Raw genomic sequence first — 18,761 nt, forward strand, 5'->3', positions numbered from 1 at the left:
GTATAATGATATTTCCCCCCATTTTGACTTTTAATAATATAGCAGAAATAAACCACTGAAATATTTTTCTTTTTACTTTCAGACTTTGTATGGAGTCACTGAGGCAAAATGGAACTACTAGGAACCAACTAAAGACAAGTGGGCATGAAAACATTCTGATGTGAGGCAGCAAAATATGTTCAGTAAGTATATGCAAATGCTGAATATAAAAGTTCATATTTGGGAACTCTGAGGTTTCCATGGTCACTTATAAATAAAATTTAAAAACAAAATATTTTTACTAAATGCAATTCAAACAATAAGCTATGATAACCAACACAAATAATGTACGCACCTTATAGTCCTGTTATTACATTGCTCAAACAAAAATATCCAAACCAAGGGAAATTATGCTGCTATATTGTCATTCTATTGGATTTCTCTGTAAGGTGCTCAAGTATTAAAAAAAAAAGATTTAAGTTGGGAGGGGGGCTACTGAAAAAGTTCAGAATTCCGCTTTTTGCAACGGTTTCCCTCGCAAACAGTCTGGGATAACATGGAAGAAAAGCTGACCTGGAATTACACACACGAAACATTTTGAAGTTGGCACCACTTGACAACTACAATATTTCCTTCTGTAGAGGCCACTAAGTGCTGGCTCAAAATATCGAACAACTAAGTACATACTTTCACAAGTCACACATACAATGTTGACTGGCACAGCCCCTTAGCACAGATTTTAAGTTTAACTACAATAAGTGATAGCAGCAATGGTTAACAGTTCCACATAAACACTACGAACACACATATGAAAGAGCACCTACTACAACATGCAGAACCTCAACAAAGACGTCACTGAATATTACACAATGCATAGAAATTGTAACGGTTTTTGGCAAGATTTTTTTTGTAACAAATATTTTATAAAACAAAAGTTCTTTTGTTATAAATGCTATTTAAAAAGTTGTAATAGAATGGACTGTAGATATAAAAGTTCAGTTTGATAAAGTTAATCTGTGTGGATTAATACTAAAATGGATTTGCTACTACATCCAGTATAAATAATCATTATAAATTAATTTCTAGTGGAAGCATACTAAGGTATTGATTTATAAAATATAAAAATTACAGAAAGTAAACGGGCATAAAAATCACTTAAATACAGTATGCACAATTACTGTTAGGATTCTATATTGCTGATGTCCTCCTAATTCTACCAACCACAAATAAATAAATTATGCCAAACATTTTCAAAGCTCTCTGAAATAAATGCATAATGGTAAAAATGCCCTCTAATTCCAGTGTAATACAAAGAACATTAGAAGTCTAGCAAAATTCAACACTGCATTCAAAAGACAAAATTTCATTGTACTTTTCTAACATCCTAGAATTTCATCTTTTCTCAACTACAATTTAGTAAATATAATTTGTAAAATAAAAATTTGTAAGATGTCATTTTTATTTATGCTTGAATTCCCTTTTGAAGAGTAAGCGGGTTAATGTGAGAATTTACAGATACTTTGTATTTGTATATCTTCCCGCTGTTAAGTCTCTTTCATAGTTCCCATTTTCCTTCCCCTTCCTATCTCTAAGTAAATTCACTTCAGAAATATCCTAATTGATAGAAATTTGATCATTTTGATTGAAGATATGTCCCAAGCTTTCAAGGTGACTTTTTAAACTTTTCATAGAGTAAAAAAGGATATTGTGGACTGCATTAAAAACCAGTAATATAGATGCTTAGAGCTGGAAATTCAAATGCATACCAAGTTTTTTTTTTAAGTTACTTTTTAGTTTAAAATCATTATAGATTAAAATCATTATAGAATTCTTATTACTGAAAATTGTGCCTTGTTTCCCCTCCATACATGAAAACTAAATATAAATGGGGTAGGCTAAGAGATGTTTGTTAAAATAAAAAGGCAGATGACATTTAGAGATTATCCCATCAAATTTCAAAAGAAGTTGCTAAAATCAAGATATAATACTACACAATGAATAGTGAAAGTACACGTGTGGGGGGAGGGGGAATCCTATTTGAAAACTGTCAGCTTGAATGGACTTCTAATAGAAATGTGATTGAGGGCTTAAAATTTTTACAATTTTAAAAACAAAGATATCCTTTCTAACGTACTGAAAATGCAGCGCTGGTTTTCTTCCCTGGACTCTATTTACAAACTGGAAGTGAGGATGCCTCAGTTCCTTCGGTTCTAGTCTTGGCCCTGACTCTAAGGTGTGTGCACTCGGGCATTCATCTCATGTCTCTGGGGCTGCTTCCCTCTTCTGTGAAAGAACAGGGCTGGATTGCTTTAGATGTTCCTAATACTCTGCCCTAATTAATTCTGATCAACATAGTACTCTGACCTAATCCACAGTCTGAGTCTAATTTAAATGTGTCATAGTTTACATAAAAACTCAATTTAAATGTATTAAAATGCTCTTTTAAAAGTAATGCCATCTTCAATACTGTATTGGGTCTTTTCCTCAGCTTTGGCAGACCCGACTGGTCAATTTACAAACAGGATGGATCTTATCTTCTTTTCTCTGTTCAGAAAAATGAAGTCAGAGTTGTTGGCAGTTTACCAACGTCATCCCCTCTTTTCTGTTTTTATATCATTAGAAATACACCAAACACCAACAGGATGAGTAAGCAGTGTATTTCTTGATCCCAGCTACATTCTACGGCAAGGATCTCTTAACGTCATCTGAGCTTCATCACTCTGCCTTATAAAAAGCTGTGCATTCACAGCATCTCAGCCAGATCCTAGTGGGGAGAAGCAATGTTGAATACCATGCATTAAGAAAAAAAAATAAACAAAACGCAATTGAGGATGTCCTTGCCAAAGGTGTGTTTCTTAATAAGTAACTATCGGCACCACAGCACATGGTGAATGTGCACAGATATATCTTGCATATTTAAAAAATATATTGAAATGATTGAGAACTTGTTAATGCTTTAGTATTTGTAACAATTTTTTTCATGATTGAAGACTTTTAAAATATTTTACCACAATAAATTATCATGCACTCCCCATATTCCACCTAGGCCTAGAAATTTACTTCGTTTATTACATGGTAGGGAGTTTTTATTTATAGATGCCAAGTATTACAGCTTTTATTTTGGATAGAAAAATAAAGACCAAAATACATTCTTGCTATAGATAAAGAAAACCAGTCAGAAAAAGGCTGATTAAAATCAATTAATATATACTGTCTCTAATATGTTTCTTCTAGTCAAACTTGAAAAAAATATGAATGCTTTCACAGTTAATCTCTAATTCTGAGAAACATAATGGCATTTCTCCCCAAAAGCTTTGTTATATAAACAGTCATGACTAATTAAAAAACAAAAACAAAAAATAACAACAACAAAGTATTTTCTTACATAATGTTAATTTGCTGGCACCAAATCTGTAGGCAGACTGGCAACCAATATTCAGTATCTGGTGGATGGCAAGATCACTTTTGGGCTTAAGGAGAGGTGTTCTCCAGGCCTAGAATCTCCCCATCCCTTTTCTGAATTATAAGGAACTCTCTTGAAATTGGATTTTTTGTTTATTTGGGATAAAAACAAAAATCACTTTTAAAGATATAATTACTTGTGCACGTATACACCCATCTCCACGACAAAGGTAAGTATTCTTTAGAGAGTGACATAAACTTCTGCTCTCTATTCACGGCCAGGGCAAACAAACTCCGCTGAATGTCCCATCTCACAAAAACTACAGGGATGGAGCCTAATCAATGTGCTGACAAACATGCCACGTGATGGCACTGGTCTCAACCATTCGGAGTGGAATGAATATTGATGATTTTATCACACCAGGGATTTCACTTCTAATTTATCACTTCAGAGAGTCTACAGAAGCATAACAGTCACTTTGTGACCAAGCAGCTACAGAAGAAAGGACAGAAAAGGATCTAACTGAAAAGCCAGAGAGACTCAATCTATGCTAGAAATTTTTTAGATTATTCCTTTGTAGATCAGGAGGTGAATTAACACAGGGAAAAGTGAATTAACATAGGAAAAGTTTAACACTGGAAAAACCAATATAACAAGTAGTTTAAATAGCTGATGTGTATTTATGAACCAATTCAGACTGGTCCTACTAACCAAGACAGCAAGTGGGATCTAAGCATAAACTCTGCTGGATAAACATCCTGAAAACATTACAGGTTTTGTGTGTGTATGTGTGTGTGTGTTTTAAACTGCTACAGCCCTGGCCAGTGTGGCTCAGTTAGTGGGAGTGTTGTCCCGTGCACCAGGTCGGTCACGGATTCAATTCCCAGTCAGCGAATATACCTAGGTTGCGGGTTCAATCCCCTGTCCAGTTGCATACAGGAGGCAACCGATCGTTTCTTTCTCACACTGATGTTCTTCCCTCTCTGAAATTTATAATTAAAAAAAAAATTGCTACCATCTATGGTTTTCAATAGCCAGTCACTCACATGAATATGGAAAACTGAATTTTGCAACTATGTCATCCAAACTGACAGATGGGTTGGCATTTTTGTTATAGACAGTGCAAAACTTCCAGAGTCATGTGAAGGGCACTGGGGAATTTCTTACATGACAGCACACTGACCTTAAAGTGTAGACACTGTAAGTAAAGTTTTAGTGATTTTACGTGAACCGTGGGATTGCGCGGAAAGGCAGCAGGTTCTATGGTAGTGAACGTAAATGATTTCGGCATCTACCACTGTCACAGTACGGATACAATTTTGTTAAGTTACAGTAACAATAAAAATGGCATCTGGCAGTGGTATGTCTTCAGTATTGTTCATACAAAACCACAAAATTTAGAGGTAGTTGCAGATAACTTTTCATAGTTTAACTCAGATTATGATGTGTACTTAGGACTTGTATTCAGACCAGCCCTACCAACCAAGATACTAATTCGGCTATATGTCTACCAAGCCATTCTTCTGAAAACAATTTTCTAAACCTGTCACAATGTTCCTATTTGGTTTCAGTCATCGAAGTAAAAATAAATAAATAAAAATAAAGGACATTCTCCATTTAACTGTGCTCTCCTAAGAGAAAACACGATAGGATTAAACAGGAGAGAGATTTTAATATTAGTACCTCAATAAACACAAACAGAAATTTGTAATTTCCCAGTTGTTTTCTCAGTGCATACTGACCACCCTTCTTCCGCATGACAAACTTACTTTAGTGTCTAAAACATATCAAGAATTTTTTAAAAATATGTCAATGCAAAAGTAAAATGCACAATCATATTTTGAGTGTTCTTTACAGAAACCTTTCCTTAAACGTGAGAAGTGCCCTACGTAAAAATATCCTTATTTTTCAAAAGCTGTTTTACAGTAGGCCGTCCTGTGCACTTCCAGGCCAGTTATATAATGAGACTAGGAATGTTTTGTAACGAGGACTGGGAGAGAGAGACCCACGGTTCAAAATGAACGGAAGAGAAGGAACTAGGTGGCAGAGAGTGCCGCCACGAAAGAGAACTCAGCACCCCTAGGGGGCTGGGAAGACACTGGGCCCCCCCCCATCTGGCTCAAATCACTGGAAACTATGAGGAAACTAAAAGGTAAACAGAAAAACTCTGGAGTCAGATGACAGACAGTACCATTTCCTTAGCTACAATCTAACTGATTTGTCTTGCTCTCAACATAAAATGAAGATAACTCACCTTCCTTTCAAAGTTGTTGAAAGGATTAAAGATATTAAACATACAAATACATATATATATGTTGAAATGTCTGAAGAAATATTTACCAAAAATTTTAACAGTGGTTATTTTTGGCTAGCAGATATACGTGTGTATATATGTGTGTGTGTATATATATATGTATATATATGTGTATATATATAATGCTTATCTGGAGTTCCTAATTTTCATACAATCAGTAATTATTTCTTGTATAACTGATGTATATAAGTCATTTAGCACAGTGCTGGCGCACATACTGGATTAAAAATGGTGCCTATCATCATTATTAATGCAAAAAATAAAGCAAGATATCGTCCGCCCTTTCTTCTTGTTTGTCTCTCTATGGAGGACGAGTCATGACATGAATATGATTCCACCACACGACGTCCACGACAGACCTCCCGCTCCTGAGCCAAAGGAAAGGTCACAGCTTAGAGAAAAGGGTCTTCACGGGCTTATGACTTAGTGTTGGAAAGAGCTGCCCAGCCGTGGCAAAGCTCAGCTAACGATGACTTAGCAAAACAAATCAAAATTAAATCTGTCCTGGTCAACAATAAGTAAGGCATAAAACACCACCTACCTTCCTAGCTAATTTAGGAGGTTGCCTTGAAGAACAAATATTTCCCAACAGAATGCCCAGGTCCAATAAAGCAATTAAGATTTGGGTTTTTAATGCATTAATGATTATACAGGATAGGAACCTAGCTCAGCTTTATTGTGGCCCTAATGTCTAAATTTATTTTATTTTTGAAGTATCTTAACTAATAATTCACCACAGGCTTCAAGACTTGAAAATAAAGATCCTGGAAAAACTACCACAAAGAGCTATTTAACCAAAATTATTATTATTATAATTGCAGGATATTACAGGTAAGTGCACTTATATTTACTGTAGAAGAAACTTTGCACATTTTCAAGAATAGTTTGAATTCAGCTAAATCTGGTAACAAATGCTGCTACCTAAAATGAGTGCCAATATTCCTTTGATCTCAACTACAGAGTCAAGTAATCCCCTAGGGAAAAGATACTGGAGTTTAATGCTTATAAATAAATAATTCAAGAGGGACTTGAGCTTAGAAGAGAATGAGGTTTTCTGTTGTCTTAACTAGTGCTTCTAGATCTTTAGTGAGACTTTCCTACTCTCCTCCTTCTCTTTTTACAATCTAATGCTTGGGACGATTTCAAAGCCTTGGTAGTTTTAAATTTCTTCTAAATCTGAAAACCAAATTTCATTTACACTGATTTCTTAGGGAACAAAAACTCTATCCAGGTTCAAGCACAACAGTAAAAATGAGCCATGTTAACAGTCTTTTTTTTGCCACAATATTCGACTTTGCATATTATTTAAAAATTATGTATGTTCCAAAAAGAATGGCACCTTTATTCTCTCCTGCTACTACTCCCTTTTCCCTCCAAAGAAAAAAAGGTTAGCTAAGCCTCTAGATTTTCATACATTGCAAAAAACGAGGCACAGAAGCTAAAATTCTAATTAAGGAAAAAAAAAAAAAGAGTATATAAGTAGCTTGATGTCGAGTTTATATCAACACTTTCACATTCTGGATCTGACTGAATGCAATCTGTGTAAGCAGTAAAGATAGTGTTACCTCCTCCTGATTAAGAGAAAAATATTAAAAATTAAAAAATAAAGCCATTTATTAAGTAGACTAACAACGAGCCGTGGGGTGGGAAGGAAAAGCAGTTGAGGACACAAGCATCTAGGATGACTCTGTTTCCTTTCTGACAATGTTTTGAAAAACAGAATTCCTTCTCTACTTTGTGTTGCCTGAGAACCACTATGGTTTTGTAAAAGTCTGTAACAGTAAGTACATTTAATCACCCACAAGTACATTTGTTTTTAAGCCTATAAATACTATGTCAGTAATACTAAACTATCTCCATTAGCTTATTTGTAAAAAGAAAAATATATTATGTATTTATAGTTTTATAAAGTTAACACTGAGGCGGAGAAAAGGGAATGAGAAGCAGTGCTTAATCACAGTTTCTCTGGACACAGTAACCAAATCGGGGTCTAGCTCAGGCCACCTGGTCAAGCAGTGTCTGAGGAAGAGTCATAGGAGGCTGAGACGATGAAATTGCCGCTGTTGGAGTGCCCGGCCACCGACTGGGCAGCCTGCTGGCTCAGATTGTTACAAATAAGCACCAGCTGGTTGCTCTGCGCCTCGGACAAGGTGCTGCAGCTCTGATACACACTGAAGTTGGTTTTCCTGCCGGGGATGTTGCCCTTCTCACACATGGTCTTCACCATCTTGGCCAACTTGTTCTTGCCAAGGGCCTGGCAGTTGTACCAATGCAGAGCCGCCAGGTTCACCACTGGCTTGATGGACAGGTAGAAAGGGGCATCCTCGTAGCGCATGGCAGGAGGCCGCCGCTGGGCATACTCCTTGTAGTCCTGTACGGGGCAGGTCTGTGGGGCGTGCTGGGTGGCATACACACGGGAGTCCGTCCCTCCTCTCTTGGTTTTGGCGTTCAGGTCGCCGGTGTCTTGACCCATCCACTCTAAGTACTCCAACCCCGTTTCTGTTACCCGGAGCCGGATATCACCCCACTTCAAGGTAGAGCCATGGAAGCCAGTGCAGTGCCCGAAAGCTTTTGTGTTGTTGAGCCAGACGAGGTTGAGCAGCCCCTCAGGGTTATAGCGGCTCAGCAACCCCCTTTTCCGCAGGATGAGCTCGTCAGCAAAGGTGAGCTTCATGGACTTGTGTGGCTTATTTCCCTTCCCTTTGCAGCGGAGTTCAATCTGCTTCTGTTTCAGGGCCTCCTGGGAGCGCTTGAACTCCTTATCCCTGGTGATGCTGTAGCCGTACCTGTGTTCTTTCAGGTATCGTTCGAGTCCACACTGGTAATTGGCCAAGCTGTTGGGTTCATATTCGGACCCGTCCTTCTGCCTGGCATCCACAAAGAAAGAGGCAAGGTAGGCATCCAGCTCCTTACAAGGGATGACATAAATCTCTCTCGTCTCAGAAGGATACTTGGAGATGAGGAACTCCCGGAAATTGCGGAGCGCGGTCTGCGTGCTCCGGATGGTTTTCTCATTCTGCTCTCTGCTGAGCTCAGCTGCTCTTTCATCCTGGTCTGCAACAAATTGGGGAGGGGAGGGATAGAGAGGGTGTTGATGAGTTCAGACAATGCACTTTCTACTCTGAAATAAAGTTTCCTTTTATAATGAAAAGGGAAAGGAGGAATCAATTTTACAGAGATCACTGATAAGTGTTATTTACATACCTGCTGCATTGTAATAGTCAACTATTATACTGACAAATGATGTACTAGACAAGAGTATGGCCCACTGCAATCAAAATGAGTATCTTGTGTCACTGGCACATAGTGTAGTGTGTGAAGGTTTATGGGAAGAGTGTGATTAGAGGCTGCTTTCGTTTTAGGAAAAATGTGAGACATAAATGTGCAATGATTCCTACTGCAGTGTGCAAGGACCCCATTAGAACTGACACATTCATTTTGAATCATGTCATTTGTGAAACCAGAGGCTGTACTGGTTCCACCTTATTGAATTAAACTAAAATATATGAATCCGTGACTTAGCACATCACTAGAGGTCTATACTTAGAAATTACTGAACAGATCATTTACAGCGGTTAATTCCCTTATTTTAGAGCAATTCAGGTAAACAGAGTTTACAAATATTCTGTATGTAACTGCAGGGTGGTTTGTAATAAGTGATAAAAATATTTGTCATTTTGGATAATAGTGAGGATACAGCTTCGTAGCTACAGACAGGACAGTGGAACTTGAATTAGGCTATTGAGAGATGTAAGGAAGGGGGGGTGCCTGCCTCCGGGGTAGTTTTATTTTATTATATTATTACTTATACTCTGCCACCAAGGACTGGCGGAGATACCTCTTTCCATTATGGGTCATCATGATTAAGTACTGCTGCTCTGGAGCAGAGGTTCTCACACTTGAGGTGCTTCAGAGACACTCAGGATGCTCAACGAAAATCAGATTCCCAGGTGGCAGGCCTAGGAATCTGCATTTTAACTAGCACCTCCATGGTCAGGATGAGCTTCAAAAGAACACATTTTGAGAAACGAAATTCTAGTGTTTATGTCTTATGTATTTCATTCAGGTTTTTTTGCAATGATTAAGTTCAATAATTACTTAAATGGCTTCCTTTCAGTAATATATAATTTAAATTTGGAATTTTTTTAACAATAAAAACATTTTGTCAAAATCACCGCTATTATATCAGACATGGTATGTATGGAACTCAAGAGAAATCCTAAAAATGAAATTACACAATGGAAAACTGGGCTTTCCAACTGATTGTTGAGAGGCAAACACTGATGTTGCTTTTAAAACAACATATGCACATACTTTCTCATTCTACAGAATAAGGTAAAATATTTTGTTTATTCTAATTATCTTATAAAGGAAAACTTTAATTTGTAAGGTTGCTCAGTGGAAAGAAGTTTTTGCAATAACCACATACAACAGTAAAAGTAAATTTTCTAATAAACAGAATTTTATTCACAAAACATACTACTTTTTGCATTACTGTACAGACTTATAAATAAATATTATTTTGAAATGACAGTCCTAAGGTGTAATTGCCAAAATCCTCATAACTTTATAAATGAAGTTAATTAAAATTCACTAAACTAGCAAATAATTTTATAGGCACATTTTTGAGACATTACCAAAATTCAAATGTACAAAAGTACATTTTATGCTTCATTAGACTTAACTTTCAGTTATGCTATTTTCTTCCATTCAAAATTGTTTATATATCAACAATAAAGATATGTATAAAAATGCATCTCTTTCCATAAAAAAGATGGGAGACATAGGTTACATGTAACCTTCACTGTGCTGGCTTCCTTTACTGTTTACACGTAAAGCCAAAGGGGCCAGCACATCTGTTTATTTTGGCTACTTGTTCAAATATCTATCACAGCAGTCTTCAAACTTCAAACAAAGACTTTCTAAGAAATAAACATTCACAGACAACTTTAGGGAAAAAATGTCATTCCTCAACTTTCCCATGGAATCTTTCCTAAAACTTATCTGTCTGAAGTGGAGTTTCCATATGTTCCCGTCTCAAATCTACCATGGTGCATACTCTGGGGTGTAAAAGACTTTGAGAAGCCAAGCAAAATTTATAAATTAGTGATTAAATCCATAATGTTTCTAGTCCTGCGTCTTATACATATTCTAATATAAGTAACTGGGCCTGATTTGCAGTGTTCTGAATTCAGGACTTTTGAAAGGGTTATTTATAGGTTAGTGAGGCTAATTCTTTGAACTGGAACTGGAATATTTTTCAGGGCTACCAAATGTTAAAATTTTATTCAATTCTTTCAGATTCAGCATGCTTCTGTTTATAGGATGTTTAACAACTATTACCAAATCATATGAAATATTGATTCTAGTTACAGTCAAACCTCATCTTCATCTAACATAATATTCAGTATTTTCTACTTCCTTTTTACAAAAACACATGAATTGAAACTAACATGGAAAGCCTTAGGGTGTCAATTTAAAAATGAGTTAGTGGTATACAGTTTTTCAAAGTTCTTTTAAAGGGTATATGAATAAAAGAGTTTACATGTGTTTGACTTAAGCATCAATAGCCAGTATCTTCTAAGTAGAAGGTCTGAGTGACCTTGGTTCTTTGAATGGTCACTTATTTCTTGGTGTACCATCCACAAGAGTCATAATATTTATTACTTAAACTTACTCTAAGCTTTTCAAAAGGAGAAGTCATCCCATAAAACTCAGTATGGGTTCCCCCACCCCTTTCTGAAAGTTTGCATCATGCCACTTTACTTTTGCAAAAGCCCTATGCATAATACTACCCGTTTTGGCTAATGGAAAGAAATTGGGAGAGGATTTTCACTGTCGTGAAAACAGCATCCCGTGTTGGTTTTGCAGTGAGCCGTTACAGAAGCAGCACAGGCTCTTAACCGCGAGAGGCAGTCCCGCCAAGCTCCTTCCCTGGGAACTGTGCTCAGCATCTCAGCATCAAGCTGTCACAGCTTTGAACTATGTCTGTGAGCACCTGTGCCATATTGTGATTTATTTTGTGCATCCTATAGCAAGATGTGTCCTCAAGGATAAGAAAAGCCAAGAGAGCTTGTAGGAGTGGAATGATGAGCATAAAACTGGACATAAATTCAGCGTTTCAATCGTGGTGAGCGGAATAAGGACATATAAGCTCATGGTAATTGCTTCTTAGCTCTAACGCCATTTCAGTTTACGAAAGATTTCATAGGAATGCTCTACTCTCTGACAGGGAAACATGTACAGTGAAGTGGGCCTGCAACAAATGTAGCCAAAAAAAATAGAAAGGTTTTAGGTTACTGATTTCCAAGAGATCTGTGACCTGAAGGGGAGCCCCAGAGGGAGCCTTGGCCCTGACTCAGGAACTATTACAGGGCCCCTAAGTTTTTACAGTCCCTTTTCTGTACTTATTTACATAGTCTCTATGGCCCATTAGTCCAATTATCACCTCCCTTGTTAGGAGATGGGATGGAAAAACACATAATTAGAGCAGCATCTTGTGTTCTCATTTAATTTGAGATTTATGTTAGATTTAAATCCAGATCCTTTTGCTTCTACTGCTATAGCACTCAATTTAACAAAAAATTAACTTACCACATCTCTTTTATGCTTTTATTAAAGTAATACATCTGAAGCAATAAAACACATTTCTTGATGTTTAACTTCTTTATTATTTTCATTTTAGAGTATTTTGTCCTTTCAATAGAGAAAACAAATGATGTTCAAATTCTCCTTATAAATCGCTAAATGATAAACCCATCAGCTTATCAAATAAAAATATATTTTACATCTGGAAAGTAAAAGTAAAAAGAAATCTGGTGAGTAGACTTATATTTATGAGGCTGCAGTTGGAATTAATATTTAATTCACATTTGTAAGCACCCACAGTGCCCCCAAGCATTTTAAGAAGACTTGTGGGGTAGAGTCAAAGGCAAATCCCTGATGGTTATATAGATTCCATGACAGCTAGAATAGAGGGCTATTACACACAAAACTAATTTTATTTATTTATTTATTAGATATATCTTTATTGATTTCAGAGAGAGGAAAGGAGAGGGGGAGAGAGAGAGAGAGAAACATCAATGATGAGAGAGCCACTGATCGAGCCCACTCCTGGGCATGTGCCCTGACCAGGAATCGAACCCTGATCACCTGGATCCTGGGTCGCCGCTCAACCGCTGCACCACGCCCGGCCGGGCTAAAACTAATTTTAAAAGACCATACACAGCTGTGTAATTTGGAACTGAGTTTGTGGCTCTAGATCCTATAGGAATTTAGACAGAAAAAAAGAAATCAAACAGGACTTGAGTGGTGTTGGAGCTCTGTTCCTTTGGGAAATGGGACCTGGGTTAGGTATTTCAAGGATGTGTAACAATTGATTAATCAGAATAGGAGGGTAGGGCATTCCAGAAAGAAACTGTATGAGCAAAGGGAAAGAGGTGGGAAGGGCAAAGAACTTCCAAATGCCATGAAAAAGCTGCTTTTGAGGGGGGGGGAAAATCAATACTCCAATTTTCTACCTCTGACATTCTTTATTCCCCTTATTCTGTTATTTTCTTCATATACCTATCACCATCTGACATACTACATATTTACTTGGTAACTTGCTTAGCATATTTCTCTCCCCAGCAGACCGTGAGCTCTGTGCGAGCCAGGACTTCACTGCTTTATTCCCAAGGTCTGGAAAGGCACTCAAGAATGTAGCATTCATTAAAAATGTGTTGACTGAATTAACACAAAAGCTGAAAGGAAAGTCACTGAGATAACTCCATGTAATTACACAATCCACTTTAGACCATTTAGAAAGAACTGCATTTGGAAAGGGCTAAAACAAAAGGCAGTGGCATAAAATTAAACTTCGGGACTCACAATCACCGTCTCAATCACTTTATCCTTTGTTAGGCTCCTCAGAGAGTCACCCGTGGCCAGCGCAGGTGATGCGGACATCTATAATAATAGCACGGACTGACTTCTGGGGCCACTGGAAGCTTTTCCCTGGGCTAATTTCTTGGGAAATAAGGACGTGTCAGCTATCACACAAATCGCTGCCAGATAGTATTTTTATCTTACTCTTAGGATAAGGGGAAAAAATACTTTAACAAAAGTCCATACTAGAATTAATATATCCATAAAATTAAGGGATAGCTCTCTCCCCGCAATCCTGACCTCCACTTTAAGGAGATTATGCTGGCATTATGGTGTTGCCTATTAGGTACTTACTTCTTCCATACATACATTCATTTGAAAGATGTTTCCTTATTACTCTTTCTAGGTTGAAAGAAAATAATCTCAGTATTTAAAAAAATAAATGCCCTGGTTGGTCATCTTAGGAAATAGGCCAACTTCAATTTTATTTGTCTGGGGTTACAAAATTCGTATTTGCAAACATTCATGTTTCATTTTTGAAAATAGCAATAGTTCCTAACCCCTGCAATTTATTGAAAAAAAACACACACAACTAGATTTACTTTAAAAGTGAAAAACAAATTTATATAACCTTATAACTATCACAAAATATATTAAAAAGCCAGTGTCTTTTTTTTCTCCTTTAAATACCCAACTCCTTCCATATTTTATGCTTTCTCCTAGAACTTTAAAAGGCAGGCTATTTTCTAGGATTATTAACATCGCTAATTGAAGCCAGACTTCATGCTATTGTAGCTATCTGACCAGTAAATTATTTTTATGCTCGGTTAATCTTTTCTAATAGTGGGCATAAAACACATTTCCTCCATAAACATTCAGGAGCATGAAAATTCAGAATAGTACCAGTTAGTCCAGTATGATTCTTGATAGGGCTTTTCACTGAAGCAGAAATCACTTAAACAAACATTAGTCATCTGCTCATTTCTCCTGGTTCTGTTATGTGACTCTACAGAATCTAAAAATTTTTCTCCTTAATAAAAATTTAGCAATAAAATACAACACAAAAATCACCGGTATTATTAAACAAATAAAATATAGGCAAATAAACATACAAAAAATCCCCCTTCTCTGCCTTGGCTGGTGTGGCTCAGTTAGGTTGGGCAGGAGCCCAGGCACCAAAAGATTGCCAGTTCGATTCCCAGTCAGGACACGTGCCGGGGCTTCAGGCTTGATCCCCAGGTAGGGGGCGCGTAGGAGGCAGTCAACTGACGTTTCTCTCTCTCTCTCTGTAAAGAAACAAAAAAACCTTCTCTTCCCCATGCATATTCACTGATCTCTCTATCTATGGACTGAATCAGGTCAAGGAGCTGTATATGTTGGAAGGTGGGGTAAAATACTGCATGTGCCAAGGAACTGACCTTGCAGATCCTCAACACAAGGAATTAATTTATGGTGTAGGCCCTACAAGGTGCATGAGTCTGTCTTTTTTTGAGAAACAGAGAGAGAGAGAGAGAGAGAGAGAAACGCTGATGGATTACCTCCCATACGCACCCTGGCCAGCAACCTGGGCATGTGCCCTGATGAGGGATCGAATAAGCAACCTGGGTATGTGCCCTGACCAGGAATTGAAACCACCACCTTATTTGGTGTACCGGACTATGCTCCAACCAACCGAGCCATATGGGCCAGGGCAGGAGTTTGCATTTTTAACAAGTCCTCAGATAATTCTAATAATGGTATGGTCCAATAGGCTATGCTTTAAATAATGTCATCTCTCCTTCCCCCTAGAACACCTAGAAAATTAGTCCTTCAAATAAGCCTCAGTCCAAATCCAGTCTCAGTTATACTCTGGCATTTGTGAGGGAATAGGTGGTTTTCTGATCTGAAAAAAAATGTTTCCCCTGCCAGAACAGTTGCTTCATAAATAAATAAATAATAAGTGTTTGATTTCTGCTTCAGTGAAAAATACTATCAAAAATCACACTGGACTAAGTGGTATTATTGACAAAATAACAAATGAATTAAATAATTATTTCCCTGAGACCCGCTAGATTCGTATCTTTTCTTTTGCAACTTTTCTGAAATTAAGTTCAACACTGTTTCCCTAATTGCCAAAAACAGTTTTTCAAATCGAGAAGAGCATTTGACATAGACAGTGTAGCAAATGGTTAATGGCTCCAGCTTTGCCAATAAGAGCACAGTTCAAATCCCAGCTCTGCCACTTAACCAGCTATGTGAATCTGCATGAGTTTGGTTTTTGTTTTTTTTAACTTAAGCTTCAGTTTCTTCAATTGTAAAATGGGTATACAAAATAATAATTGTACTTGTAAGAGTTGTATGAGTACTGAATAAGATAGCAAATCACTTAGCTCAGTGTTGGGCACATAAATCATCTAGTTTAATTCTTTAAACATCTCACTGCTTAGAAATGTGTTCCAACCCATGAAATCAAAGTCTTTCTACTTCAACTGAGTTCTTCCTCTATTGGTGCTTTAATTTGTAGCAAATATATATGCTAATTATTCCAAGCTACATCTATGAAGGTCACCAATGAAAGGCATATCCTGAACGGACATATGTAAGCAACTGGAGTTAACATCTAAAACAGCTCTCAGGAGACCTTCCACTCCACATGACCTAGAATCCTGTGATTGGACAAGCTTATTGTGTCACTACAAGAAGAGACATTATGCGACTGTATGAGTTCAGTACACAACTAAAGAGGGTAAAATCATGCAATTCCCTCCTCCAAGAAGGCTGCATTTGTGGTTTCTCCTCAACTGCTCCCTCCCCCTCAAAAAAGAGCTGTAGCACCCCAGGTGGGACTTAACAAGCCTTGTGGTCACTTCTGCTAGCTAGGGACAGCTATAGGCTAGCCCACATTTGCTTAGGAGAAAATTCAAACAGGCTGTACATAAAAAGGAGATGCCACATTCAGTGACAACTAAGATACAAAGAGGCAAAAAGGAGACCAGATGACAGGAGTGAATAAAAGCTAGATGAAGCTTCTCAAATCTCAAACTTAATTTCAAGTCGCAGAAAAGAAATTAAGCATTCCAAAGGCGAAAGACAAGAACAAGAGGGTAAATATTGTCCTCCATTAATCACAATAAGAAGCACTTTCGTCTTGGCCAAAATATATTTTAAATCAACTTTAGAATGTGGCTGCATTTTCAGGCTTAGCGGCATAAAACCCACATGACTGTAATTAATGTAATAAATCATGCTGTGGAAATTTTCTACAGAATCTGACAGTACTCATTGATATACTGCTTATTCGAGACTGTAGAGATTTCTCCCCCACTTTTTTATTATACAGCCAGAGATACTGAATCAAGAGTACCTTCTGATATGTCTGAAATATCTGCTGCTGGTGTAATACATAAAATATATAGTGAGCTGCTGCCACCAAACTTTGATATACAAAACATCACATACAATTTCCAAAAGGAGCCTTGTTTTTTAATTCTCGCTTTGCTGCTTAAGGCAGTCATTTAAGATACATGGATTCATTATAGATGTGACATTTACATTTTCCAGTTCAGTCATGAAGCCATAGCTTTACACACATGGCTCTCTTTTCCAGTTAATTCTATGATGACTCCATTACTATACAGCACAGAATACTGTTAAACGGGCTTTATTTCATCAAGCTATATATGTTCTTTCACTGTTTTCAACATCTGACTCTTAAGCAAAGTTTTATTGAATAGTAAATCATTTTCAAAAGTAAAAATTAGTCTTTGCATAGTTCAGGAATTCAACAACGACTACATTTGTCCTCAGTAAGTTTATATGCCCTTAAATATGCTTTGCATAAATATATTCTAATTTAGAAATTTCTAAAGTCTTAAAAAACAGATGATTGAAGGGTAACCATTCACAAGAGGAGCAGATTATTTCATGTATATTTCCCCTAATAAAAATGTTATTCATTTTATCATAAAATACAGGTTTAATATAAAAATTTTCCCCATATAAAGGTATAAAGAAGATAGCAAAACTGCCTAAAAAGCCATCATCCATAGTCATTGGATACATTCTGGTGTATAATGGATTTAAAATTTTAATTTAAAATATTACTCTTTAATCACCAAGAGTATAGTCCATTCCACCTTAACTATACACTTCAGTTTTCTTTTGGGATTTATTTTATTTTTCTCTGCAAATTTGCTTTGTCTTATGTCCAAGAAGAAAATTACTGTTAACACAGTAATGCCTGGTGAGTTGCTATTTCTAACATACTCCTTTTGATTATCTAAAATTACTGACTTTTAAGACTTGCATAAGAATTTGGCATTGGATTTATTATCTATTGGTGACAAAGAAATTCCTTTCTTAGCTACTGAGAATTTCCTATGTCCACTGTTCCCCCATTCAAACTGTTCTCCACACAGCAGCCTGAGTTTTTCCAAAAGGAAGCAGAAGACATGAATTATCTTTTTTCTTTCTACAAAGTTTCCTATTTGCATAGTCACTTCAACATTCAAAAGAAATATATCCAGCACTTTAACACAACAGGCATTGTTTTAGGCACATCTGTATATGTTTCCTCAACTATTGAACACTTTGATCCTCTCCTTAGGGAGACAATTAGACAATAAAAAGGCAGATGGAGACTGGGACCAGAAATGGAAGAGTAAAAACTCTAAGTTTTGGCAATGAAGCTTTTGGAGAAATGAAGAAAACTGAGGAAAAATTGGTCTAGGTCCTCAAAGAGGACTTTTAAGCGCTAGGAGGGAGGATGCTGAAACGTGGAAGACAGCGTCACCATGGCAAGTAAGTCTAATGGTTAAGGGCATGAACTTGGGAACCAGACTGCCTGGGTCAGAATCCCAGCTCTCCCACGCTCTCCCTGTGTGATCTCCGACAACTTCAACCATTCTAGCTTTAGTTTCTTCATCTGTAAAATGGAGTTAATTATAGTGCTAACTTCACAGAGTTGTGGGAACTGAGTTCCATAAGTAATTAAGTGAGATAATAAGCACTCTATAAATATTGACTATTTTTACTGCTCTTTGGCATGCAGTAATCAAAGAGCACTAGCAGCATATGACCCTGCCTACTGACGAGGAGTTTGGAACTAAAATAATCATCACCATTTGTTAATAGTTCATCAGTATGTCAGTCAGAACTGAGTATCTGAGAAGCACTTATGTTCATGAGTTTGCCAAAATTCTATGGCTTCAATGACTGAGA

At 37.0% G+C, this 18,761-nt stretch overlaps 1 protein-coding gene across 1 annotated transcript in view; it reads right to left on the reverse strand.

Annotated features, from left to right (window-relative positions):
- The window catches only part of KIAA1958, a 98,393-nt gene that overhangs the window by 26,674 nt on the left and 52,958 nt on the right, over nt 1–18,761 (reverse strand). Inside the window, exon 3 of the mRNA XM_081151761.1 lies at nt 7,711–8,750. Coding sequence (XP_081007887.1) covers nt 7,711–8,750 — 1,040 coding nt within the window. The remainder of the gene's footprint in view (nt 1–7,710; nt 8,751–18,761) is intronic.

Source organism: Miniopterus schreibersii, assembly GCF_964146895.1.
Source record: "Miniopterus schreibersii genome assembly, chromosome: 11".
Lineage (NCBI taxonomy): Eukaryota > Metazoa > Chordata > Mammalia > Chiroptera > Miniopteridae > Miniopterus > Miniopterus schreibersii.